The 27,807-nt window shown below is 38.3% G+C and overlaps 1 protein-coding gene across 1 annotated transcript in view; it reads left to right on the forward strand.

Moving 5' to 3' along the window:
* The first annotated feature begins 1,248 nt into the window (after positions 1-1,248).
* PDE3B (phosphodiesterase 3B) overlaps positions 1,249-27,807 on the forward strand; it is a 173,569-nt gene continuing 147,010 nt past the window's right edge. Inside the window, exon 1 of the mRNA XM_059931189.1 lies at positions 1,249-2,315. Within this exon, the coding sequence (XP_059787172.1) occupies positions 1,329-2,315 (987 nt within the window). The 5' untranslated portion in view covers positions 1,249-1,328. The remainder of the gene's footprint in view (positions 2,316-27,807) is intronic.

The raw sequence follows: 27,807 nt of genomic DNA on the forward strand, positions 1-27,807 counted from the left end.
CAAAGTTCTTCCCGCTTTCAAGTCAGTGTCTCCCACACGTAGCTAGTTTCACCAGTAATTCACAGATAGCATCTTACTTGGCTTCTTTCATGGCCAACTGATCCAAACTGGGCAATGGTCTTGGAGAGAACTCCTAATCCTCCCATTCCCCATCTCTAGAACATGTAGTTACAGTGAAAAAGCCTTCCATGGGGAAAGAACTTTTCGACAGCAGATTTTCTGTGCTCCTTGAGGCGGTTGCAGATGTCAACCAGTGGGTATGTTGGGCAAGGACGCAGGGAGGATGGAATGGTAGTTCCTCCCCTATGAAGATGGTTCTCGAGGAAGACAATCCCAGCGAGCGCTCCACGTGCATGCTCCTCCCTAAAAGCCACTGCAAGGGCCTGCTGCGTGGCCCAAGAATCCACGCTGCTGTTGAGGTCAGACCTAGCCACAGTGATCAAGGTTTCTTCCCCATGACCTTGGTGGTGGCTGGCCCTTTACCAGGTCACAGCTCGGCTCGGACAGTCCAAGGGTCCACCCTAAACTGGGATGAGGGTAGAGGCAGGACCCGCCGCCTCCCCCCCTCAACTCGGTTTCTCTACTAGACACTCCCCTTGGGAGTAAACATCCTCTTTCCGTACGCCCCGGGTGGTGAGCCTGCCTGGGGTCCGTGACTTACCCCAAAGGGAACCTGCGCGCCTGGGGTCCCAGGATGGCGGGCTTGCCCCCTTCCGTTCGAAAAGGACCCCTCCCGTCTCCCCCAGCCCGGGCGGGTCTTCGGGCGGCCGCGGCCGCGCTCTCCCCAGTCTGGGCACGCTTCGTCGGCTGGGGTCCCCAGCTCGCTTCCCGGCGGGCGGGCGGCCGGCAGTGCGAACCACGGAGCGGGTGGCGGCGGGACTGGCCGGGGCGCGGGCGCGCGCGGGCGGCTGGCGGCGGGCGGGGCGCGCGCCCGGCCCGGGCGGCCGCGGGGGAGGAGCGCCCGCCAGCCGATCGCGCGCCCAACGGACTAGGCTAAAGCCGTGAGGTAACTGTTGCAGCCCGCGGGAGCTGGGAGGCGACACTGAGGCTCCAGTCCCGAGAAGTGCCCGAGGGAAAAGGAGGGGGTCCTGCCGCAGCGGTCCCAGGCAGAAGCCCCTTCCGCCCCTCTCCTCAGCCAGCATGTCGCGGACCCCGCCGCTCCTCCGCCCGCGCGGCGGGGACCCTGGGCCACGGCGGCGGGCGCAGCCCTGACGCGCTGCCGAGCCGGGGGCTCCTCGAGCGCGGGGGCCAGGCGGGAAGGAGCGCGAGCTGCCGCTGCGGTCCGAGCGGGGCGTGCCGAGCCCCCGCGGCCACCCCGCGTCCCGGCCATGAGGAGGGACGAGCGAGACGCCAAAGCCATGCGGTACCCGCAGCCGCCGGACGGGGCCGGCTCGCCCCTCGAGAGTCTGAGGAACGGCTACGTGAAGGGCTCCGTGAGCCCCCTGCGGCAGGACCCCCCGCGCGGCTTCTTCTTCCACCTCTGCCGCTTCTGCAACGTGGAGCTGTTGCTGCCGCCGCCGCCGCCGCCGGCCTCCCCCCAGCAGCCGCGGCGCGGCTCTCCCTTCTCCCGGGCGCGCCTCTCGCTGGGCGCCCTGGCCGCCTTTGTCCTCGCCCTGCTGCTCGGCTCGGGGCCCGAGCGCTGGGCTGTCGAGGCCGCCCGGCTGCGGACCCTGCTGAGCGTCTGCTCGCACAGCCTCAGCCCCCTCTTCAGCATCGCCTGTGCCTTCTTCTTCCTCACCTGCTTCCTGACCCGGACCAAGCGGGACCCCGGGCCGGGCCGGAACGGCGGCGGCTCCTGGTGGCTGCTGGCGCTGCCCGCCTGCTGTTACCTGGGGGACTTCTTGGTGGGGCAGTGGGGGTCTTGGTCTTGTGGGGACGGAGACGCCGGGGCCCGGGCCCCGCACACGCCCCCGGCGGTGGCCGGCAGGCTGTTCTTGGTGCTGAGCTGCGTGGGCTTGCTGACGCTCGCGCAGCCGGGGAGGCTCCGGCACAGCATCCTGGTGCTGCTCTTCTCCGGCTTCGTCTGGTGGGTGTCCTTCGCCAGCCTCGGGGCGCTGCCTCCAGCCCTCCGGCCGCTGCTGTCCTGCCTGGTGGGGGGCGTCGGCTGCCTGCTGGCCCTGGGGCTGGATCACTTCTTCCAAATCAGGGAGGCTCCCCATCATCCTCGGTTGTCCAGTACCGCCGAGGAAAAAGTGCCTGTGATCAGACCCCGGAGGAGGTCCAGCTGCGTGTCGTTCGGAGAAACTTCAGCCAGTTACTATGGCAGTTGCAAAATGTTCAGGAGACCTTCACTGCCTTGCATTTCGAGAGAACAGGTATGTTACCAGAAAGCAAAGTTTGGTAAGGAAGGGAGGGCGGTTTTATCGCTTCAGTTCCCGAGTTGAATTAGCGTGTTTGAAAGCATGTTTACTTCCAGGGTGAAAAAAAGACAAGTTTTATTCTGGAAAGATATTCCTAAAATACAGGAAGCTTTAAAAAAATGCATAAGTACCATTTATCTTTGAATAGAAATGAAATAGCAGACTGAGCATATTGCACTTTTTAAAGAGTTTGTTAATGTAATAGATGCGTTCTCAGAAGAATGAAGTGAGTTATTTGAAGTATAATAGATTGACTACTCCCACTTTGGCATAGTCTGATGTGTAGCTTTTTGGTGACATTTATCTGTTGCTGTTATAATGGTGATGTCTCCCCAAAGATAGCGTACAGCCATTAGAATGAGTGGGGAAAAAAAAATATATATATATATATGAATTTTAATCAGTGTGGTTTCATTATTCTTGATAATTGAGAGGACAAATCTGAGATCTCATAATAAAAGAGAAAACAGTGATGAGTTTTGGAACAGACTTGTTAATTTAGATGAAAAGACTGTTGGGGATAATTATAAGAGATTTCTCCCCCAGACTCCACCCCAAATTTCAGCAGTGTAGGCTAATATAATCTTTTACAGACTAACTCATGGTCCTGTGTGTTTGTTGCATAATTAGGAGAATGTTGTAACAATTTAACCTTTAAACTTAGTAATGTTTGGAAATATGCCGAAAGCATTTGTACAATTTCTTTTCCTGTAGGTTTATATGCTTTTGTGTTTTAAAGGAATGGAAATCATCATTAGGGAAAGAGTTTCTATTTTTGTATAGCCTAGGGAAATCTCACCTGTTCTACATCACTAGGAAACTCATCAAGTATAGCTACTGTTCACAGAGCATTTACTAAGTGCAAAATACTTAAACTGTCTTAAACCCTCACAAGGACTCTGTATGGTAGGTGACATTAACCTCGAGTTAGAGATGAGCAAATTGAGGCTTATAGAGATTACCCAACTTCACACATCTAGTAAGTGGTATTGCTGGGATTTGAACCTAGATTTTTCAGTTTTCAATGATGTCTTCTAAGCAACTAAAAGGATGAATGTAGAGGTTTTCCTTAAGTAGGAGAGTAGGAGTCTGTACTATTGGTTTTCAGACTTTTTGATTAGTGATATGCTTTACACCAGGGACCCAATATATTTGAAACAGAAGTTTCTTATTCTTACTACATCTGATGCTGTTTGCTCTTCAATATAATTTACAAGCTGTTACACTATCCGTAGTGCTCAAAGAGACAACACCTTGCTCCCTGAAAAGTGTTTTCAGAGGCTGCTTTGTGGTCTGTAGTTATTTGGCCAAATGCTTGAAAAAAATTGTTCAAAAAATATCATGGCTTTTGTTTTCTCAGTTTACTGCCAGCGATAATAGACAATGCTCAGAATAATGTGTATCAAGAGAAAAATTGTCAGGAGAAGATTCACTGTAGAGCAGAGTCATATCAGCTATTTTCATAGACTGGGATAGCGTTTGACATTTGACTATTTGCAAATATATTGCGTTTTTTAACACCAGGAAAGTGTTTTAGCACAGTTTCATCACATTTGTAGACAATTTTCCTGAGCTTAGCAGCGTGACAGTTTAACGTAACTTAATTGCAATATATTGGCCTAGTGAATTATGGGTGTTATCTTACAAATTGAAAATTCCTGGTCTACTTGATCCTGGTCTGGTGCTCTTTCCATCACAGCAACCTTTTTTCAACCGTTAACTAGGTGCGGCATTGTTATGCTAGGTAGCTTTGTTATTTGTATTAGAGGAAAATATTGTGCTTTTAAAATTTGTGCTTTTAAAAAGGGCATATTTTATTAGTGCAGAAAACCCTTATTCACATTCCACTATGAATAGGAGCATTTTCTTGGTGGAGGGGGGTCTTAAATATATGCTAATAGTTCAAGGGTTTATACATGGTTAATGTTCAGTGTCATAATGTAATACTCTTTCGGCAATACTAGAGACTACTAGATATTTTTAACTTGGCAGAGACTGTAATAAAAATTTTTACGTATGCTTTTTCCTGAAGTTTAACAGTGGATCTGTGGTTTTGTTTGGATGTATGTTATATGAAAGAAATTAAGTGGAAACCAATACTTTTATGAAAGTAAAAGATTGAGAGATTTTCTAATTTTCAAAGTGCTAAACTTTGTATGTGATAATTGTAAAGTCACTCTCTTGTTTCAGAAAGTGAAGGGAGACAAACGGTTTTGGGTAGAAGCTGATACAGGGGAAAGTCTCCTGGATTCATAGAGGTTCAAGGGTAAAGTCTTGGCCCTGCCGTCTTATTGGAAAAGTTGGTGAGCCTTTCCGAGTCTGAGTATCCTGTCAAATCAGGGGATCCAGTAGGTGAATTCTATACCACCTTCCAATTCTAGAATTCATTTCTTTTAGTTAGTTTACACTTTTTGTAAGGTATAAATAAATGTATGACTAAAACTTCAAAAGTTTATAGATCTCGAAGTTTTACTTAAATGTTTAATGTTGATATTGCTAGCCTATATTTTCCAAGGTGTGATAACTGGGAAGTATGAACAAATATTCTGTATTATTTGAAGAGAAAGAACTTTTAACACGTATATGTGGACTTTCATTTGTGGATTGATAAAATTATTACGCTTTCATTTCCTTAAGAATTTAAACGTTTTTATTAACATCTTTGAAAAACAATTGAAAACTCATATTAATATAAATGTTTTTAATTGTGTGAGAGTAGATTCAAAGTAATTTTTAACATTTGGGATGTTATATTAGATACTGTATTGAAAAATAGTGGCATATGTTTGTAAAACGTATGATTTTTCATAATTAGGTTTAAAGTTTAGTTACTGCTGACTGTGTTCTACCTTGGTGGGTTAATGGAAAGAAGCACTAAGTTTGTAGTATATTTGTGAAGAATCAGCTGAGACTAATAGGAAGTAAAAAAAATTTTTTTTTTACATATACATAAGATGCTTTGGCCAGAATTTAACAAGCTACGTTTCTATGTCATTTTAATTATACATTCTACAATGCAAATTTCGGCTGTCAACCAGATCATTTTGTGTGTGATAGGCTAGGTATATACAGGGTTTTTTATAAAGGTAAATACAAGGTTTTTTAAATAAAGGCATAAGTCTGTGTGTGAGATATTTTTCTATACCTAAAATGCTGAGTGCTTTCTAAATGGTTAGGTAAATATTTAAAAATTCTGTGGCCTTAAAACCCATAAATATTATTTAAAGTGTTAATTTTGTTTAAAAAAGGATACGCATGTAGTATGAAGCCTTTTTAAAAAGATTTTAAAGTTTAAGTGATTATTTATTCCCCTAAGGAATCTGCAAGGCATAACCCACTATGAATTTTTTAAAGAATACTGTGGAATTTGTGAAATTTAATGAGTGAGTGTTTTATTCTAATTTCATGTTAATATTTTGTAGTGAAACATCAGCCTACGTAATATTTTTATGCTTTATTTTGTAAATATTGTATGTACCCTTGCCATCAGAGTTATCTTTCAAAAACACAGATTTGATCAAATCACTCGCTCTGTTTTAAAGATCTCTAACGGCTTTTCATTGTCCACAAAATAAAGTTCATGCCCTTGACCCTTGCTTGCAAAGTCTTAATAACCTGCTCTTAGCCTTGTTTTGTTGTTGGTGAAAGCCGTTAGGAGTCACGGAACACCTCCCCACATCCATCCACCGCTCTAGCTATTTGAGGACTGCTTATTGTTACTGACGTGTAGACTTTTTTCTTTTGATTTTACCATTCACACTGGTTGAAATCTCCTTTAAATATATAAGATTAAGAAGCGTTTAGACACTACAGTGACGCTCAGATTAATGTATAAGCTGAGAACAAAACTCCATCCTAGCAGAGTTGGCCGGGTTTAAAAATAAAAGTTGACAAATTGTGTCAAGCAGTGATGTGATGATGTGTGATAGAATATTTTCATTATACCACATGAAATAGTAACATCTCCATAGTTTGTTTTCCCACAGTGAGTGGAAGGTAAATAAGGCCAACCATAAGTAAAACTTTGGTTTTAGTATAGTTTCGTGATGTTTGTTTTCATTGTCCTCTGATTTTTTAATCCTCCTCAGTGGTAGGCGCTTCTCTGATTCTCTTTCCTGCTCCCCTTTCAGTTACCAAGTCAGCCTGTTTCCCTAGCGCATTCTCCTGCCTTCTTATACCCCACCCAAAGCAGGAAGAATCTGTACTTGCTGAAAAAGTTTATTTCAACATAAATATGTTTGTATAGATATAGAAGAAATAGAAGAGATTTGGAGTTTATCTAATTGAAATCTGCTCATTTTATAGAAAGGAAAAAAATTCAACTCCAGAGAGAGAAGAATATTGTCTCTAGGTTATGCCACGAGGTTTTGGGATACAGGGACTAGAACCTAGGTCTTGACTCCTAGTTCACCTGTACTTTCCGTTAAGAGCATATGCACCTGCAGTCATAGTTTTCCAAGGCTGTTCTTAATTTGCCAGCTATCTCTGATTATGTGATAAACAATATCCCTGAGTAAAAGCGGTTGAGGGTGGTGGTGGGAGAGAGGGGAGTGAGAGGTAGGAGGTACTCTTGAAATCACATAGTTCATGATGACCTTGAAGATAAACTTGGTACCTGATATCATTATTTCAGGGTGACTTGTCAGGATGCAGCTGGTCTGAAACTCAGGTGCCTTAAGAGGCCAGCCACATAGCCTATTTATGTTATACGTTGGGGGAGGAGGGGAGGTAAGGAAGAATGGAAGTGAACTGTTGCCTACTTTGCCTAAGGGCTTTCAGTTTAAATAAAACAAACTGAACAACCCTGTTAGCCAAGCAAAACTTTAGTAGAGCTGGGTTCTGTCTGTGGGTAGTTCCTGACAGTTTATAACTGTATATAATTGTGTATAAACAATTATAATTATGGTCTATAATAATTATAATTATTTATTTTTATTATATTTATTTGTTTAATTATATATATAATATTTATTTTATTGTATTTTTATTATTAAGTTTATTATAATTATAATAGTTTATAATTGTTCACCTTATTATTTACAAACTGATTAATGTTTATTTAAGAGATTGTTAGAAACCTGTTCTTAGAACTTGGGGAAGAGGATTGTTTCCCACTTTTTCTTTTACAACCTAGAACTTTTTCTCCAGTATTGACTGACCTGGAAGGTTATCTTATCTTTATAGATTTTCCCTCCTCCATCAGATAGAGTACATTGTTTGACTGCTTCCTTACATTTCGTATAACTTGCTTTCAGTATATTTTAAATTTATTTAGTTGGTATTTAAATTTGTTAATGAGAAATGCCATACATAAAAGAATGTACATATGTATATTTTTATATGGTTTAAGGAAGAAAAGAAAACAAAAAAAGAGAAATGTCAGGTACTTACCACTCATTTCCTTTGTATAACCTCTTTTGCATCCCCTTCTCTCTGCCCCAGAGACAACACATCTATCTTGATTTTTTTCTTTTTGCTATTCATTCCCTTGCTTATCGTTGTAACTCCCCTGAACATATTACTAAATAATCTAAATAATATGTTGTCAGTATTGTCTGCTTATGAACTTTAAGTAAATAGAATCATGCTGTATGAATTCTTCTGTAACTTTTTTTTTTTCTTGACGATTGAGATTCATTCATGTTGATGTGGATAGATGTGGTTCATTTTTTTCAATGCTGTATAGTGTTTCATTGTATGAACATAATAAAATTTATCCATTCCACTGTTCATGGACCTGTGGGTGGTTTTCAGTTGTTTGCTATTAAGCACAATGCTGCTATGAAATTTTTTGTAAATGTCTCCTAGGGGCATGCACACATCTAGAAGTAGAATTGCTGAGCTGCAAGGTATGCTCATATTCAACTTTACTATGTATGATAGGCAGAATAATGGTACCGTAAAGATGTCCATGTTCTAATTTCTGGAATTTGTGGGTATGTTATCCTGCCTGGCAAAAGAGACTTTGCAGGTGGGATTAAGTTAAGGACCTTGAGATGGGGAGATTATCCAGGTATCCAGGATTATCTAAGTAGACCCAGTGTCACAGGGTCTTTAAAACGTGGAAGAGGGAGACAGAAGAGATCAGAGAAGGAGAAGTGACAATGGAAGTAGGATTAGAGTAATATAATGTGAGAAACACTCACTCAGTCCACCTTTGGCTTTCACAATGGGAGAAGGCCAGGAGCCAATGAAAGCAGGCAGCCTCTAGAAGCTGGAAAAGACAAGGAAATGTATTTTTCCTTATAGTCCTTGAAAGTAACAAAGCCCTTCCAATACCTTGATTTTAGCTCAGTGAGACCTTTGTCAGACTTCTGACCCACAGAACTGTAAGATGTTAAATGTGTGTTGTTTTATGTGACTGAGTTTGTGGTAATTTGTTACAGGAATGTATTAGTTTGCATTAACTGCTGTAACAGTTGACATGGGTTGCTGTGACAAAGTACTACAAATTGGGTGGCTTAAACAGCAGAAATTTATTGTCTCACAGTTCTGGAGTCTACAAGTCCGGATCAGACTGTCCCCAGGGTTGGTTCCTTCCGAGCACTCTGAAGCGGAATCTGTTCCATGCCTGTCTCCTAGCTTCTGGTGGTTTACTGGCAACCTTTGGCATTTTTTGGCTTTTAGATGTGTCACCCCATCTCTGCCTTCATCTTCACATGGCACTGTCTCCATGTCTCTTCATATAGTCTTCTCTCTGTGCCTGTCTTTGTGTCTCAATTTACCCTTTTTATAAATACCCCAGTCATATTGGACTAGTGCCCACCCTAATCACCTCATTTTAATCTAATTACCTCTGTAAAGACCTAATTTCCAATGAAGTCACATTCTAAGGTACTGAGGGTTAGGACTTCAGTATATCTTTTTTTTAGGGACACACTTTAACCCATACAAGTAGCAGTAGAAAACTGAGACACTCTGGGAAGTTGAGTTGTTTTTCAGAATGGTTGCACAATTTATATTCTGCTAGCAGTGAATAAGAATGCCCTTGAACCAATGATTCCTATTTAAGAACTTTAATTTTTGTTACTCCCGTGAGTGTGAAATGTATTTCTTTGTGATTTTAATTTGCATTTTTCTAATTACTAATAAGGCTGAATAGTGTTTATGTTTATGGATTGCATTTCTTATTCAGGGATTACCTGTTCATGTCTTTTGCCCTTTTAAAAATTCAGTGGTTTGGGGACTTCTCTGGCAGTCCAGTGGTTAATACTTCCAATGCAGGGGGTGCAGGGTCCATCCCTGGTCAGGGAACTAAGATCCCACATACCTCATGGCCAAAAAACCAAAGACATAAAACAGAAGCAATATTGTAACAAATTCAATAAAGACTTTAAAAATGGTCCACATCAAAAAAAAAAAAAAAATTAAAAATTCAGTGGTTTGTTTTTTATTGGTTCATGAGTTCTTTATATATTTTGGACATTAATCCTTTATTGGTTATTTGGGTTGCAAATATCTTCTTCCAGTTTTCATGGTGTCTTTTGATAACTGAGATTCTTAATTTTAATATTATCAAATTTACCAATCTTTTCCTTTAATGGTGTGAGACTCTCCATGTCTTGTTTATAAAACTCTTCCCTATTGGAAGTTATAAAATAAACTCTTATATTATCTTTTCAAAGTTTTAAAGTTTTGCCTTTCAAATGGTTTTTATCCACCTAGAATTGATTTCCATGTAGAATGTGATACAGAGATCGAATCTCATTTTTTACCCGTATGTATATCCAGTTATGTCAGCACAATTCACTGAAAAGTTTATTCTCAGTGCTGCCTCTGTCAAATGTGAAATTTCAGGGTGTGTGTGAGCCTGTATCTGGCTTCTCTGTCATGCTTCACTAAGTTTATGTGCCCTGTGTTAATGCTACACTGTTGTAATTATAATAGCTTTATAATGAGACAATATACAGTAAGTCCCCTCATCTTACTGTTTTTCTTCAAGAGTTTGTCAGTTATTTTTGGAGCTTTGCTTTTCAATATAAATTTTAGAATAAGTTTGTCAAATTCTACAGAAATTCATATTGGGATTTTGATTGCCATTGCCTTAAATCTTTTGAACAGTTTAGAGGAGAATTTGATTTTGATTGAAAATTTTAAGTTGCATTTTTCTACAAATTTATTTAGTATAACTTTTCAAATTTATTTTCTTTGTAATATCTTTTTATTATCTGTAATATCTTTTTATTATCTATTTATTTAATTTGTTCAGCATCTGCATTTTTGTCTTCTTTTTCATTCCGTCCATCATTTGTATCATTTTTCTTTGTTTCTTAATCAACCTGGCTAGAAGTTTGTTTTTTTCTTTTTTGGGTTTTTCTGGTCATGCCACGTGGCATTCGGGATCTTAGTTCCCTGATCAGGGATGGAACCAGCGCCCCCTGCATTGGAAACGTGGAGTCTTAACCACTGGACCACCAGGGAAGTCCCAGTTTATTTGTTTTTTAATCTCTTCAAAAAACCAGCTTTTTGGATTGGTACTTGTTTTCTTTTTTTTATATGTTAATTTTTATTGGAGTATAGTTGAATTACAATGTTGTGTTAGTTTCTGCTGTACAGCAAAGTGAATCAGTTATACATAAACATATATCCACTCTTTTTTAGATTCTATTCCCATGTAGGTCATTACAGAGTGTTGAGTAGAGTTCACTGTGCTATACAGTAGGTTCTTTTTTTCTTTTTTTGGCTGTGTTGGGTCTTCTTTTCTGTGCGAGGGGTTTCTCTAGTTGTGGCGAGCGGGGGCCACTCTTCATCGCGGTGCGCGGGCCTCTCACTGTCGCGGCCTGTCTTGTTGCGGAGCACAGGCTCCAGACGCGCAGGCTCAGTAGTTGTGGCTCACGGCCTAGTTGCTCCGCGGCATGTGGGATCTTCCCAGACCAGGGCTCGAACCCGTGTCCCCTGCGTTGGCAGGCAGATTCTCAACCACTGCGCCACCAGGGAAGCCCCCAGTAGGTTCTTATTAGTTATCTATTTTATATATAGTAGTATGTATATGTCAATCCTAATCTCCCTATTTATCCCCCCCTCCCCTGCAGTTCCCCCTTGGTAACCATAAGTTGGTACTTGTTTCCTACTTTATTTATATCAGCTCTTACTTTTATTATTTCTTTTTTTTCTTTCTTTGAGTTTATTTTCTTGTTCCCTTTTTTTTTTTTGGCCATGCCACACAGCTTGTGGGAATCTTAGTTCTTAGTTCCTTTACCAAGGATTGAACCCTGGCCCTCGGCAGTGAGAGCCCAGAGTCCTAACCACTGGACCACCAGGGAGTTCCCTCTTGTTCCTTTTTTAACTTTGTAATTGAGATGCTAAGCCCATTAACTTTGAGCTTTTCCAGCATATGAGTTTAAGATTATACATTTCTCTCTAAATGTTGCTTTAGTTGAATGTCACAAGTTTGGATGTATAGTATGGTTATTGTGCAGTCTGAAGAATTTTCTAATTTTCATTTTGATTTCCCTTTTGACTGACAGTTGTTTAGAAAAAGAAATTCTAATCATATGCAGGTTTTCCAGTTATTGTTGTTGATTTCTGACTTAAGTGCCTTTGGGCAAAGAATGTGGCCTAACATATGATCAGTTTTCATAAGTGTTCTGTTTGCTTGAAAAAATACAACAGTTTGTTAGCTGTCTGGTAGATAAAAGGTGTAAAATGTCCTTTTCATACCTTCTGTGTCCTTATTGACTTTTTATCTTATTGACCCGTCAGTAACTGGACAGAGTATTAAAAAATCTCACTTTCCTGGTGTTTTTTTCAACCCCCCCACCCACAGTTTGTGGGTAAGTGTATGGAGAATAGAACTTTACAAATTGGATGGAATTACTTATCAGAGGGACAGAAAAAGGATGCATGAAAGAGAGCACATGTCATATGTTTAAAGAGTCAGTGTAAGAAAGTAATGAAAAATTTGATCAGCATTAATATATATTTACAAGTTGCCTTTTATATGTGCCAGCCCCTAGAGAGATACTAAGATGACAGTCACAGGGTCTATATTGCAAGGAGATCACACTCTAATTGAGATAAAAAAATGTAAATAAATAATTACAATTCAGTGTGGTAAGTGATACAGCAGAGGTATATATAAGGTACATGGGAGCTTTAGGGAAGGAACAGCTAACTCTCTCCAGGAGGAGAGTCAGAAAGCCTTCAGAAAGTACATAACAATTGAGCTTTAATCTTCAAAAAAAGTTTCTTACTGATATAAAATGTATAAAAAATGAATTTAAAAATTTTACTTCTATGACCTTAGAAAGAATTTTTCAAAGTTATTCCAACATAATCTCCACCTTACTGTAAATATGTTTGGAATAAGAGTACTTCTTATCAACTGAGAGACTATAAAGTCACAGAAAATAGAGAGTCCAATCAAGCAAACTGTTTACCTTCAGCCCCCAATCAATACTAACAACCAAAAAAGATGCTTAAATTCTCTATCAGAAATGTCAGTATCAGTGGTAAAAATAATATAAATAATAAAGAAATGTAACCCAGGATTAGAAAAAAGGGATTCTTATAAGGTATAATTACCAAGTGCTCGCTATGTGCTAGTCTCAACAACTCTGTGAAATAAGTATTGAAATCCTGCTGTGCAGCTGGAAACTAAGGTAGAAAGGTGAATTGACTAGCCCCACATCACTCAGCTAGCACACAGAAAATACCATAATATGCTAAATGCCATTTTCAGTGTATAACAAGCCCCTAAGAGCTCTCCCAATTGAAACAACTAAACTACAGGTTTAAGCATTTTAGAATGTATCTTTTGAAAGGAATCACTGAGTAAGAAAAATTTCAGATTCCAAAAAAAAAGAAGTGAAAGTAGTGTGGGGGAGAAAAAAATGTTCCCTTCTTCCCTTCTAGGGTCTTTGTTTGGGCTAGTAATTAAATTGATTTAAGACAAATTAACAGGGGAAAAACAAATTTAATTTTGTATATGGGAGCCCCATAAAAAAATGAGGCTCCAAGAAGTAACCAAAGCAGGAATCTTTTATACCTTTAAGACAAAGAAACAATAAATTTGTGAAGAACTGACGAGACAAAGGAGTTCGGGCTTGGGGTAGTGAACTGGTGAAGAAGTAATAAGGTTTGTTAGGGCCAAGCATTCTTGGCCCTAAATTCCCTATCTCTGGTGATAAGGATGCCTTCCACCCTCCTGGTACTGGGACGGGTACCTTTCACATGGGAGATTTATCTCCTGCTTTTGGGGAGTGGGGGAACAAAGGAGGGTCAGAGTGTTCTTCACCACTGTTTCTCAAGTAAGCTTTAATTCAAAGTAAGTTATATGCCAGAGTGACATATTCTGGGGTAGCACATTCTGCTCCCCTTCAGTAGGAATCCCAAGAGGTAAGCAGACATTAAAACCAGCTTTCATTTGACGGTTTCTGACCGTCCTTAGAGACCTTGAACATTTGCTTCTGTTAGGTATGGCTAGGCTCAAGAGATAAAACCTAGGGTCTGTCCAGAGTCAGAAATCTAATAGGAAAACTGCATAAAGCAGAGACCCCAAAGTGTCACTCTTCCAGTGTAAGGGTAAGTGAGAAATAAATATGACCATGGAGGTGGGATGCGTGTCTTGACCTTGGCACAGGGAGTTGGGGGAGAGAGAAAATAAATCTTCCCTGGGAATGTATAACCACAAGAGGGCCCTCATAGAGTTTTTGTTTGTTTGTTTGTTTTAAATTGTGGTAAAATATAAATAACATAAAATTGACCATTTTGGCCATTTTAACTGTACAGTTTAGTGGCATTAAGTACATTCATATTGTTGTGCAACCATCACCACCATCCAACTCTAGAACTTTTTTTTATCTTCCCAAACTAAAACTCCATAACCATTAAACAATAACTCTCCATTCCCCCTCCTCCCAGCACCTGGTAACTGCCATTCTACATTCTGTTTCTATGAATTTGACTACTTTAGATACTTCATACAAGTGGAATCATTTGTATTTATCTTTTGTGACTGACTTGTTTCACTTAGCGGAATCATCTTTGGAATTCTAATAGGAATTACATTGAATCCATAGATTGCCTTGAGTAGTATTTACATCTTAGCAATAGTAAGTCTTACAATTCATTAACATGGTAGGTCTTTCTATTTATTTGTGTTTTAATTTCTTTCAGCAGTGTTTTGTAGTTTTCAGTGTACAAGTCTTTCATCTCTTTGGTTAAGTTTATTCCTAAGTATTCTTTCTGATGCTATTGTAAATGGGATTGTTTCTTAGTTTCGTTTTTTAATATTTCATTGTTAGTGTTTGAAAATGCAACTGATTTATATGTGTTGTTTTTGTATCCTGCAGCTTACCTGAATTTATCTATTCTAATATTTTTTTCGTGTGGAATCTTTAGGTCCTCATTTAGTTAAATTTTTAAAAAAATAAGACTTAATTTTTTTTTTTTTTTTTTAGACTTAATTTTTTAGAGCAGTTTAAAGTTCATAGCAAAATTGAGAGGAAGGTACAGATTCTCCATATACACTTTGCCCCTGACATGGCTATAGCCTCTTCCATTGTCAGCATCCCCTCCCACCCCCGACTGTTACATTTGTTAAGACTGATGAACCTACATCATAATCACCCAAAGTCATAGTTTACCTTATGTTTCACTCTTGATCTTGTGCATTTTATGGGTTTAGATAAATGTATAATGATATGTATCCATCATTATGGAAAATAAATACAAAGTATTCACTGCCCTAAAAATCCTTTGTACTCTGCATATTCATCCCTTACCTCATCCCCACCCTTGGCAGCCACTGATCTTTTTACTTTCTCCATACTTTTGCCTTTTCCAGAATGTCATATAATTGAAATCATAGAGTACTCATTTAGTTTTTTATCTAAATTAATGCTACATATCTGGACTCAGAAACCTCAAGTGAAAATGTAAAGTGGTCCCAGGTGACTGATAGAGGTAAATTCAAATTCTCTAGGGCCTCAAATGATTCCCACAGATAAAATTCCAAGGATATTGAGCAGTGCATAGTCAAAAATCCACAAAACTTGCGCAGAAACAAGGCACTATGAAGGAGAAGCTGCAGCAAAAAGTACACAGCAGAAGAAAGCCACAAAGGCTTCAGAGCTTGGAGCTATTATTTATCAGATATAAAAAATATGTTTAATATGCTTAAAGAAATGAAATAGAAGCTTGGGAAAATGGTTGGGGAACAGAGAATTAAAAGAATAATCATGCAGATTTGAAAAATAGAACTTCTAAAGATGAAAAAATAACCACAGATTTAAAACCTGATGCACATATTAAATAGCAGTTGAGAGACAGAATCTGCGAACCAGAATGTAGATCCAAAGAAATTGTCCGTAATGTTTTGCAGAGAGAAAAAGAGATGGAAGTTAAGAAAGAGGGATCGAAAAAGTTGGAGAGTAAAGAAAAAAGTTTAACATGAATTTAACTGAAGTTCCAAAAGGAAATAATAAAAGGGAAAACAGGCAATATTTGAGGAGATAATGGCTGTAAAATAGAACTTTACAGAACTGATGAAAAATACCAACTGATATCCAGAAAGCCCACTGAATCCCAAGCAGATTAAAGAAAAAGAAATCCACCCTTAGATTCCATCATTGCAAAATTCAGAACACACACACATGCACACACACACGCACACACACGAGAAGTTCTAAAAGAAGGCAGAGAGAAAAAAGAAGTTACCTACCAAAAAAATGAATGGCAGTTACACTGAAAGGTGACTTATTAATAGGAAGAATGGAAGCCAGAAAACAGTTGACTGTCATTTGTCATGTGCTGAGGGAAAATAACTGTCAAAGTAGAAACCAATGTCCAGCAAAACTTTCTAGAAAGAGAACATATTAAAACCATTTCAGACCAGCAAAAACTGAGAGTTTTTTACCAGCAAAAGTATGCATACTTTAGGCAGAAGGAAGAACTTAAATCAAGAAGGAATGATAGTAAATATATAGGTAAAATTAAGTAGCCTTGATGTTCTGAAACATTACTAACAGTGCCTAATTTGTGAGGGGAGAACAATCTAGAACTAAAACTAGAAAAAAAATAGCTTTTGCCTTGGAAGGAAAAATTAAAATAGTGAGATGATGTGAGAATCTTCTGTCTATAGTGAGAATACTAGGAGTGGAGAGACAGAGTGGTATAAATATTTTCATATGAAGAGAGGTCTGAAGATATTTCAGGTCTGGGTGCTTGAAAGGTTAGTGGTATCGTTAGCCAACATAGGGAGTATGGGGAAAGGACCTGGTTTGGGAGAAATGACAAAGAGCTTGGTTTTATTGATTAATGCATGTTTTCTCATGTGTATACTTGCTATCTCTAAATGGGATGTAACCTCCCTAACAACAATGGTCAAACATTTCTGTTTTGTATTTCTCATAGTATATTTTGGAGTTGACAATGGTTATCTAATATTGTATTTACTCTTGATAGTTCCATGCTGACCTTGAGAAAAGGAAAGAACTCTAGGTGGAGATGGGTCTCAATTCCCTACTGTCTTTGGTATTCTCGTCAACAATAAGCTGTGTTGCACAATGGTGAAGCCAGACTGCTTCAGAGTTTCAATGGCATCTCCGCCACATACAGGATACTAGGCAAGTTGTTTAACTTCTCTGTACCTCAGCTTCCCCAGGTGTAAACTGGGGGTAAAATAGCATCTGTCTCACTGATGTGAGGATTAAATGAGTTAATAACCTGTAAAGTTCTTGAAACAGTGTCTGGCACCTGGTAAGGTTGCCATGCAATATTAGTGCTGTTATTATAGTTAAAATTTTCATTCTTGAATTGCTTGGTACTTCATGCCAAATTACTCTAAAATTAATGGTGGGCTTCCCTGGTGGCACAGTGGTTAAGAATCTGCCTGTCAATGCAGGGGACATGGGGTCGAGCCCTGGTCCAGGAAGATCCCACATGCCGTGGAGCAACTAAGCCTGTGCGCCACAGCTACTGAGCCTGTGCTCTAGAGCCTGCGAGCCTAGAGCCCGTGCTCCAAAACAAAGAGAAGCCCGCGCACTGCAACTAAGAGTAGCCCCCACTCGTTGCAACTAGAGAAAGACCGCGAGCAGCAGTGAAGACCCAACGCAGCCAAAAATAAAATAAACAAATTTATCAAAAAGAAAACACAAACCCTTTAAAAAATAAATAAATAAAATCAATGGTAAGGTTAACTGAAATTTAGATCTTTCAAGCAATCCCTTTTTATTGTCCTGAAACTCCTTTTGCAACCTGTATTGAGTAAAAAGCCTGTGCATAAGGGATAATATGGGGAAAATTCTTCCAGCGGATTGTTCAGTATTAGGACAACAAAGAAAAGATGCAAGTGATGAGTTTAAAAGTGATTAAGGTGACTTCCCTGGTGGTCCAGTGGTTAAGACTTTGCCTTCCAATGCAGGGGGTGCTGGTTTGATTCCTGGTCAGGGAGCTAAGATCCCACATGCCTCGTGGCCAAAAAAAAAAAAAAACCCAAAACATAAAAAACAGAAACAATATTGTAACAAATTCAATAAAGACTTTAAAAATGGTCCACATCAAAAAAAAAAAAAACCTGTTGTATAAAAAAATAAATAAAATAAAATTTAAAAAAAAAGAATAAAGGAAAAGCAACAGAAATGATAAAAAAAAAACCCAAAGCAACTTCAAAAGTGATTAAAAGGGGTAATTGGGGCTTCTTATCTTTTGAAGTTTCAGAGTTAAAGGTTAAGAACCTTTGGTCCAGCAGACGAAGAATTTGTCAACTACTGCAACCATAACTTTCTGTCCCTTAAACTTTTGTTCCAGTTTGTCACTTTGGGGTTGGAGGTACACTGGAACTTCAAACAAATGCTCTCACTCATAATTCTTGCTTCATAGTTCACTGTCTGCTAAGCATGTTGACAGTTATGCAGCCCCACCCCAGGGCTGATAAGAGGGAAACAAGAGATGAGGGAACAGAAGGAAGAGAAACAGTATCTAAAAAAGTGACTCCTCCAACCCTCCAGCCATTATGAGGCACCGAGCTTTACTGCTTCTTCAATTTAACGCTTCGTTTCACCTTTTAGATAAAGTGTCCTAAAGATCTTTCACTATGTAAATGGTAATGGTTTAAAGCAAACAAAAATAATTATGGATGTGAATTTTTACAAATATATGGGGACATATTTTTCCTTAGGGGGAAAATACCTACATATACATTAGTAAACACCAATATTTATTATTTTATAGTTTGCTTTTGTTGTAAATTCAGCACCATATAGAATTAACTTTACTATCTGAAAATTCATCCCTTCAGCAAACATTGCTAAGGCTAATGTTCTGCTAGGAACTGTGAGGGCTATAAAGAAGAATCATGTATGGATATTATACCCAGGTGTTTAGTATGAGATAAAAGTGAAGATTTTATTTTAAATGAGAAAGCATTATTGTAATTTTGTAGTGTCTGAGGGGCTCAATAAAACCCACATTCCTTCCCCAAATTCTGAACAAACTGAGAAAAGAGTGACAGATGAGAGATCAGAATACCACCTTTACTTCTGATAAAACTCATGTTGCAGGACATGGCTTATATATGCAGGCAGTTTTGCTTTCTAATCATGAAGCCCAGAGTTAAATGGACATACGTGGTCATAGAAAGGACAGGGCCAGGAACATCCTCCCTACTTGCTAGGAGGGCCCATCCATGGAGGAGCACTGGAGAACTTCTAGCTAGTAGGTAGGCTCCCAAGAGCAAAAAGCAACAGGTAGAGTTATGCTTATGTAATTCTTTAGGCTAAACTTACCCATCATGTAAGTTACTATTCCCCTTCTAAGAGAATAGTGAGGGGATAGAGAGAGTCCAGAAATTTAGGGAAAATTCCAACTCGTGGAAACCGTACGATTGAGGAAAAGGCATTGCCTTTCAACATGAAAATAGGAAAAGCCATTTGTAATCCTAACACCTTTAATGTAACAGGTATTTTAAATTTTGCATGGCCTGGTTTTTGCTACTGTAGATTTTTATGTAGTTGCATAGAATGTACTTAATTTTAAAACTGAGGCTAGGTTCTACCTTTTTTCATTTTCTCCTCTCGACAAAATTGAGTCACTGCCTTCTCAGTGTGCATCTACTCTTAACATTCAATATATTTGTGTTTATTTTGTGTTCTTTACATGCAGGGATAGTTTCTCATTCATTTATGTATCCCTCGTGCTTGGCATATAGCAAATAGTTATTGAATTGAATTATTGCATTAAGTACTGTTCTTTTTACCACTTAACATGGCATTTTTTTCTAGTTGCTGCATACTACTCATTCCATTCAATTCCATCATTGAAAATAACGTGAGTGGGATACCTAAAGAATACTTTCCTGAAATCACAGAACCCGGAAGTAATCTTCTCTAACAGAAGATTGCTTTAAGTGAATGACAGAGTTCGTAGGTGAAGTTTTAGAAGACTATTCAAAGCTGGGAGAATGGAGACTAATGTAGGACCTTATGGGTTAGAATTCCCTCTTTTGCAAAAAGAGGTGGGATACAGTGATTATTTGAGGTGACATTGTAGTGGTTCAGTAGTGCTGAAAACAACTTTGATGTTACTTTTTCAGATATGCCTTACAAAAAAATGCTTAAGATTTGGTTAAAAATTCCTAGGTGTTTGAATGGTTCTCAGTTAACCAGTGTTGTTAGAATGAACACTTTCAACACTTCAAGTGTTTAGAAGCACTTTTAAAAAATTTCTAGGGAGAACTTCGCCTTCTTAATACAAATCTGCTAATTTTTATAGTTTACGAAGGAAGAAGATGGTAGTAAATTATTAGTCATAATTGTTTAGCAAACTCCAGAAATGTGATTATTTTAAACTAAGTACATTTATGTCCGGTAACCAAGGTTTATCTTGTAACAAGTAATACCATTTTAGTTTAAATGCATTTTTGCCATGACTGTTTCTCATATGTTTAACTCTGTTTCTGCTTCCTGACAGATCTTGATGAAAATAGTTCATTATTTCCCTGATAAGTAAGGGTTGTCATTTTAAACACTGTTTCTCTTACTGTGCCATGATACAGTGATGCCCTAAGTGCCTTATAAAGCCTTGCGGTACACTATGTGATCTCAGACATTTTTGTATCTTGAATTTTTACCTGCTCATTAATAGTTATTTTGCTTGCTTCTCATTGTTAGCTGTTATTTCTTAGTTATCAGTCTTTAACAGACATCTTCCCTACCTTCCCAATTTGTTACTGATTATCAACAGTAGGTCAGGAAACTAGTTAACCAAGCTAATTGGAATTGGCCGTAAAAGTAAGGATGGAAAGAAAGTCTTTCTCATGGATAAAGTGTATGGACTTTGTAACATCGATTTTGACTGTGCAGAGACCTTTTTTGCTTGTTTTGATAAAGAATCTCTGGATAAATGAGGTGTTAGCCATATTGATTCAACACGAGCAGCCAAATATAGATTTGTTTTTCCTTTTCATTTCTAGTGAGATATACTGTACATGCCATAAAGTGAACAAATGTTAGGTATACAGCTGAACAAAATTTTACGTGTGTATATACCCATATAATTACCACTCAGATCAAAATAAGGAACATTTTCAGCACCCTAATTGCCTCCCTCATGTTCTCTCCCAGTTAATAGCTACATCCAGAAATGTCCACAATTCTGACCTTTATCCTAATAGATTAGTTTTGTCTGTTTTTGAATCTTTATAGAAACTGAAATTTGAGTTTTAGATCATTTTCTTATGTCATGAAGTATTATTCTTTTAATTTTTTAATGTTATTTTTTCCCATTTATTCTTGAAACATTCTTTCAGTGCCTACTATGGGCAAGAAATTAATGATTTGGGAAATTCAAAGATGAATAAAACATACCTTATCATCAAGAAACTTGGAGTCTAGTACAAGAAAAAAAAAAGTGTCATAAAGGAGGTATAAACAAAATACAGAGAAGGCATAGGGAAAGAGAAGTAGTGTGTCAATGAGGTCCTGGCAGAAAATAGATGACACAGTCAAATGGGTAAACTTGGGAGAGCTTAATGTAGGGGGTGATTTATAAAAGTGTGGGTAGGGTTAAGGGAAACTGACATGGAATAATGAAGTGTCTGGTGAGCAACAATAGGTAGCCATCACAGCCCTCAGACAGGTAAGGGCAGAGTTAGGAGGTTATTGTCAAAACTCAGAGGGCAGCTGTATAGAAGTCCATTTGAACAGAAGCTTTGGCTTCTGGTAGAGTGAGATTACTAACTAGAGGTGAATTACTCTAGGCTTACTCTCTTCCTGTCTCTGTTGGCTGAATTCACCCAAAAGACAGAGCAAAGGAGACTGTTATTACAGTCTATTCAGGATAGCCTTCTGGGAACACAGAACAGAGTGGAGAAAAGTGGAGAATGGCTCTGGAGGGGCAAATGAAATATACCCAGCACAACTGGCTTTCTAAAAACACAGTAGAGGACTTCCCTGGTGGTCCAGTGGTTAACTCTGAGCTTCTACTGCTGGGGGTGTGGGTTCGATCCCTGGTCAGGAAACTAAGATCCCACATGCGCAGCATGGCCATAAGTAAATAAATAAAAATTAAAAACACAGTAGATACCATTCTCTGCAGAAGTGGAAGAATAGCTCCTTAGAAAGAGAAAATCATGTAAACAGAGGTGGAGGAGTAGGGAAATAAAAAGTGTGCTCAGAAAATGGAAAGTATTTCAGTTTGGAGTGTGTGCTGGACAAAGAGGAATAGTAAATGGATAGTATTTGCAGAGACATGTTAATTTTTACACTGCTTTTCCTCTTGTTTATTATTAAATCTTGCATTATATCATGGCTTTTATAAATGCATGAGAATCAGTGTTGCCTTCATCATTAGTTTGAAGATATTGGGTCAAGTTTTGAGTTTTAGCGTTGCTGTCTGAGTGTTTTGCACATGGTGACAGAGTACAAATAGTAGAAAGAACAGGAGTCATTTAGAGAGTGAGGCTTACAGTTAAGAATGTAGGCTCTGGAGTTGGACTGTCTGTGTTTGTGTTCTGGCATCAGAATTCACTTTCCAGCTTGATGACCTAGGCAAATTACCTAATCCAGGCCTTAGTTTTCTCATTAGTAAAATAGGCATAGTCATAATAACTTTACCATAGAGTTGTTGTGAGGATTAAATGAGTGGTTCATATGAAGTACTTAGCCCAGAGCCCAGCAGGCACTGTCAAGAAATGTTACCTAATTTTTAAATTACATTTAGGAGGATGTAGTTGTCTTCAAATATTTGAAAGCCTGCCTTATGAAATAGGGATTAAACTTCCTGTTTTCATGAGAACTTCTGGGGACAGAACTGAGATTAATGTGTATAAATAACAAATAGGCAGCTTTTTGACTAATATGAGAAAATCTTTTGGTCATTTAAAGTTGTTTGGATCAGAATTGATTAGCTCGTGACATAATGATTTGCATGCCAGGGAAAGTGTTCAAGAAAAGACTGGGGGTGTTTGAAAGTGTATTCGTGCATCATGAAAACACAACAAAACTAAATAATATCTTCAGGATACCTCCCAACTGTAACTTTATTCTCCAGAGTCTGTGAAAATTGAAACACTGGATAAACCATGTTGATTTCCTTTTCTCCTTCTCTATTTATTCCTCTTGAGAAGGTCAATCCCTCCTGCCCCCCCTCCCCCGGCCCTCACCACCTTAATCCAGCTTAAATGTCATCTTTATTTAACAATATTTATTGAGTATATACAAATGTGCCAGGTTTTGTTCTAGATACTGTGATTAGTACTGTGAACAAGACACATAAGGTTTTTGCTCTAATGGAGCCTTAACAAAATTCTAGCACAGGTAAATAGAAAATAAAAACACAGTAAAATAACTTCAGGTAGTTCCAAGTACTGTGATGCATGAAGAAAGTAAAACAGAATAATGGGCCAGGGTGGTGGAGGTGGAGCTTTAGGTAAGATGGTCAGGAAAAGCCTCTCTGAAGAGATGTTTTAACTGACACATGAATGTTGAGAAGGAGCTGGTCATGTAAGCTCTGGGAGAAGAACATTCCAGACAGAAGGACTAGCAAAGGCAAGGTCCCTGTGGTGGGAAAGACCCTGGCATTCTTGGGGGTTAGAAAGAAATATGGGTGGGCGGAGAGTGGTAGGCGAGGTAAGAAGCGTGTGGATCACATAGGGCCTTGTAGACCATGTTGACACTTGCACTTCTTTCTAACCGCATTCTGATGGGAAGCAGTGAGACAATTTCATGATATCATTTAATGCTTCAAAAGTATTTTTCTGGCTTTTTTATGGGCTATTGGTGGGGAGTATCTAGAGTGGAAGCAGAAAGATAGGTGGCTGTTGCAGTTGTCCGAGTGAGAGGGGACTGGCTTGGACTATCTCAGTGGACTTTCTTTTCCACCACCCCCTCCCCACCCCACTTTGATCACCTGGATAGAATGTCCTTTTTAATATTTATAATGTTTTACATACACTACTGTTAAAGTACCTTTAGTTACCTATGTGATTGCCTTCCTATTGAGAAGCTGAGTTCCTTAAGAATAGGGGCAATGTCTTATCCCTCTTCTGCATTCCTTATCCTTAGTGCTGCAGATAGCACTGTAGCATTGTTATTAACATAGCACTTAATAAATGTCTATTAAGTGAATTCATATATGCTCTTTATTAGGTTAAAGAAGTTCCTTTCTATTCTTAGTTTGCTGAAAGTTGAATGTCATCAAATTTTTGCATCAAATGATATGATCATATAGTATGTCTTTTTTTCTTTATACTGTTAATATGATGGATTACATTGCTTTTGTTTCTTGAATATTGAACCAGCTTTTGCGTCGCAGGGATAAGTACCACTTGGCTGTGGTGTATTATTATTCTCGTGTATTGCTGGATTTGATTTGTTAATATTTTGTTGAGGATTTTTGTATCTATGTTCATGAGGGATTTAAGTCTGTAGTTTTTTTGGTACTGTTTTTGTCTAGTTTTGGTATCAGGGTAATGATGCTACCACTATGAGTTGGGAAGTATTCCCTTTTCTGTTTTCAGAAGAGAGTATATAGAATTAGTTTTATTTATTCTTTAAATGTTTGGTAGAATTTCCGAATGATATCATTGGGGACTAGAAATTCCTTTTTTCTCTTTGGAAAGTTTTGAACTATGTATTCAATTCATTAATTTTCTCTGTTGCTTTTCTGGTTTTTTCATTGATGTCTGATCTTATCATTGTTACCTTTTTTCTGCTTGCTTATAGGCTTATTTTGTTCTCATTATAGTTTGTTAAGGTGGAAGCTTAGATTATTGATTTTAGATTTCTTTTCTAATATAAGCATGTAGTGTTTTAGCTTTCCCTCTAAGCACTATTCTATCTGCATGTCATAAATTTTGATATGTTGTATTTTAATTTTTATTTGGTTCATACTATTTTCTAATTTCCCTTTAAACTTCCTCTTTGAATTACAGCTTATTTAGAAGTTGTTTAATTTCTAAGTGTTTGGAGTATTTCTTTTATCCTTTTGTAATTGATTTCTAGTCTAATTTCTAATTTTATTATGGTCAGAAAGCTTACTTTATATGATTTCAGTTCTGTAAATATATTTGGTGTATGTGTATGATCTTTTCTGTGCTGTATTTACCCTGGATGGACTTGCTAGGTGGTAGGGTACATCTGTGCTTCAATTTTGCTGAATAATGCCAAATTGTTTTTCAAGTGAAGTGACGACATAAAACTTTGTGTAGGTTGAAAAATTACTAATTTGTGACTTCTCAAATGTTTATTTAAATAAAAAATTTGTAGTAAATTTATAAGTTATATTGAATTGATTTGAAATATTTGGATCTTGAAATAGAAATGGAAGTTGTATCCCAAAGAATATAAAAGTTGAAAAATATTTAAATAGTTCTAAAGCCAGTGGGGAATGTGAAGCAATACTGTTAAATGCTGTTAGAGAAACAATGGAACTGTATTCATTTAATATTAATGAATTCTGAAGGTTTTCCTAGAAATTTGGTTTTGCTGCCCACTAAAGGTATTTCAAGCCCATTTTATGCATCATACCTGTGCTGCACCAAGAGCAGATGGAAGTTCCTGGGGGAACTTTCTCAGTGACCCGTAATTTGAGATAGGATGATAGTTATGGAGCTACAGAAGATAGTACTAAAGTTGCCACTGTATCTGTTTTATTTGCCTAACAAACAGATTTCTCGTTGCCTCTTCTTTCACAGATCTTATGGATGACATACAATTCACTTTATTTATTAGTGTCTAATCAATTAGCATATAATCTTAAGATTATAATTCTAAAGGTGAAATGGATCTTAATTGAATAATTTAGGAGTTTACCCAAATCACCACATAATTTCCTTTTTTTGAACAATGCAAAATATGCACTTCTCTTATTACACAGGTTCAAAAAGTTTCTGACTAGATAGGAGATAGTTTTCCTTTAAAGCTACATTCAGAATTTTATTTCTACGATAGTAACTTGAAACTACGCAGTTTCCCTTTTCATTTCATTTATTGAAATTGATTTTTATTGCTGTTTTTGGTAAAGAAATTTAAAATTTCACTAACATTTGTTTTTTAACCATAGGGAAAATGTGTTTTCAAGAAATTAGAGATTTGAATTTGAAATATTTTTTATGTTAAACATTCTTCCAATTTTTTGTTTAACTATGGACTCTTCATAACATCAAAGAGTTGCATGTTTTAGAGCTTAGAGAAAAATGGACACACTGAATCCTAGCAACTAAAGGCAAATAGACAGCTACGTCAGTACCACACTTATGTCAGCGGTTTGTCCTATTTGCTTGGGAACTCTTTTGTTTTAGTAGTGTGTTTACAATGAAGTCTTTCACTGGAGCAGGACTACATGACTGAATATGTACTCCGTGTTGTTTGAGTACATTCTGTATACAAACTTTAAGACATATGTATACAGGCATATTTACTGTTATTTAGTTATTTGTTATTGGTATTTAGTCTTATTTATTGTATTTATTTTCTTTCTCAAAAGTATTTTATCTGTTCATGTTTAATAACTAGCAGTAGGCTTTGCATTTCTAATTATGGTGTCCTTGTATAGGGCACTGAGTGTGATTCCAGATAAGTTATTATAATTAGATCTGTATGGTTTATGAGCCACATGACTTGTTTTTAAGAGAGAAGTTTAAGCTATTAGAGGTGGAATAATCTGTATTCTTCTTGAACAAGGCCTATAATTTTATCATGCCTTAATTTTCCTAAAGGTTGCTCTGAAAATTATTTACTAAGAGTTTAAAAGTTATCATTAAAATGAAGTTCAGAGTGCTCCCGGGGCTGTGGGATTTTGTGTGTGTTTTCTGAGGCGGGGCAGATGTTATCTTCATGAAAAAAGCCAATAGGCAGTTGAATCGAAGATCATAGGTTTGAAAAGAGAATGAGGCTAGAGATAAACTTTTGAAGCTATTCAGTATGTTTCATTCATTCCTCTATATGCCCCAGGGAATTCAGGCCTTGGAGTTCATGCAGACCACAAGGCTGGCATCTCCCTTTCCTGTAGAGTTGATAGTCTAGTCACTATATTCTAGAGGGAGGACTATTTGCTAAAGAAGGTCATAGATGAAGCTTGAGAATAGATGAGACTGGGGGGAAAAAAGGAGTGCAGATAGAATTTTTTAAAAATTAAGGACAACCTGACTTTGGGAAGTACCTGTATTGTGTAGGTTTTCAGGAGAAAGGCAAGAATTGTGGGAAGTACCTATATTTAGTGGTTGGCATGTCAAAAAGGAGTCAACAAAGAAAACAGAGTCAGGGTGGTAGGTTGTGGGGGATTTACCACTTGCAAATTTCTTCTAAGCCTTGGGGAGAAAGGTGTTCACATGGCCACATGTTTCTGTAGAATTTCCAAAAGTAAGGTATTTTAAGTTAAGAGTGCTGTCTCTTTCCATTCTTGATTTACCCTCATGTCATGTAGCATTGGAGTGCCTGTAGGCATTTTTGGCATCCAGCTAAGGGAAAGTTGAATTGGGGTTACATTTAGTTTGGGTGGCATATGTTTATATGGTTCATTGTCACTTCAGAGTGTAGTTAGGTTTTTGCTAGCTGTTCTGGTATAGGGATGACATTTGGAATACAGTTGACCCTTGAACAACACAGGTTTGAACTGTGTGGGTTTACTTACATGTAGATTTTTTCCAATAATAAATAACTATAGTACTACGCAATCTGAGGTTGGTTGAATCCATGGATGTGGAACCTTGGATATGGAGGAGCTGCCTATATGGAGGGCTGACTATAAATTAAATACAGATTTTCGACGGCTCGGAGGGTTGGCACTCTTAGCCCCCCCGGTTGTTCAAGGGTCAACTGTACTCTTATTACTTACTGTGCTGACTCAGTGTTATGAAAAAAGATGCAAGGCCAGACATTATAGATGATATGGACATGTCCTACAGAATCTGACACTAGAAGTACATGAGTAGGGTAAGGGAAACAGTTTGAAATACACCAAGCCAGAAGCTAGTCTGGGGAAAACTCTTTTGAATCTGATAGCTTAC

Source organism: Balaenoptera ricei, chromosome 8 (genome assembly GCF_028023285.1).
Source record: "Balaenoptera ricei isolate mBalRic1 chromosome 8, mBalRic1.hap2, whole genome shotgun sequence".
NCBI classification, from domain to species: Eukaryota; Metazoa; Chordata; class Mammalia; order Artiodactyla; family Balaenopteridae; genus Balaenoptera; species Balaenoptera ricei.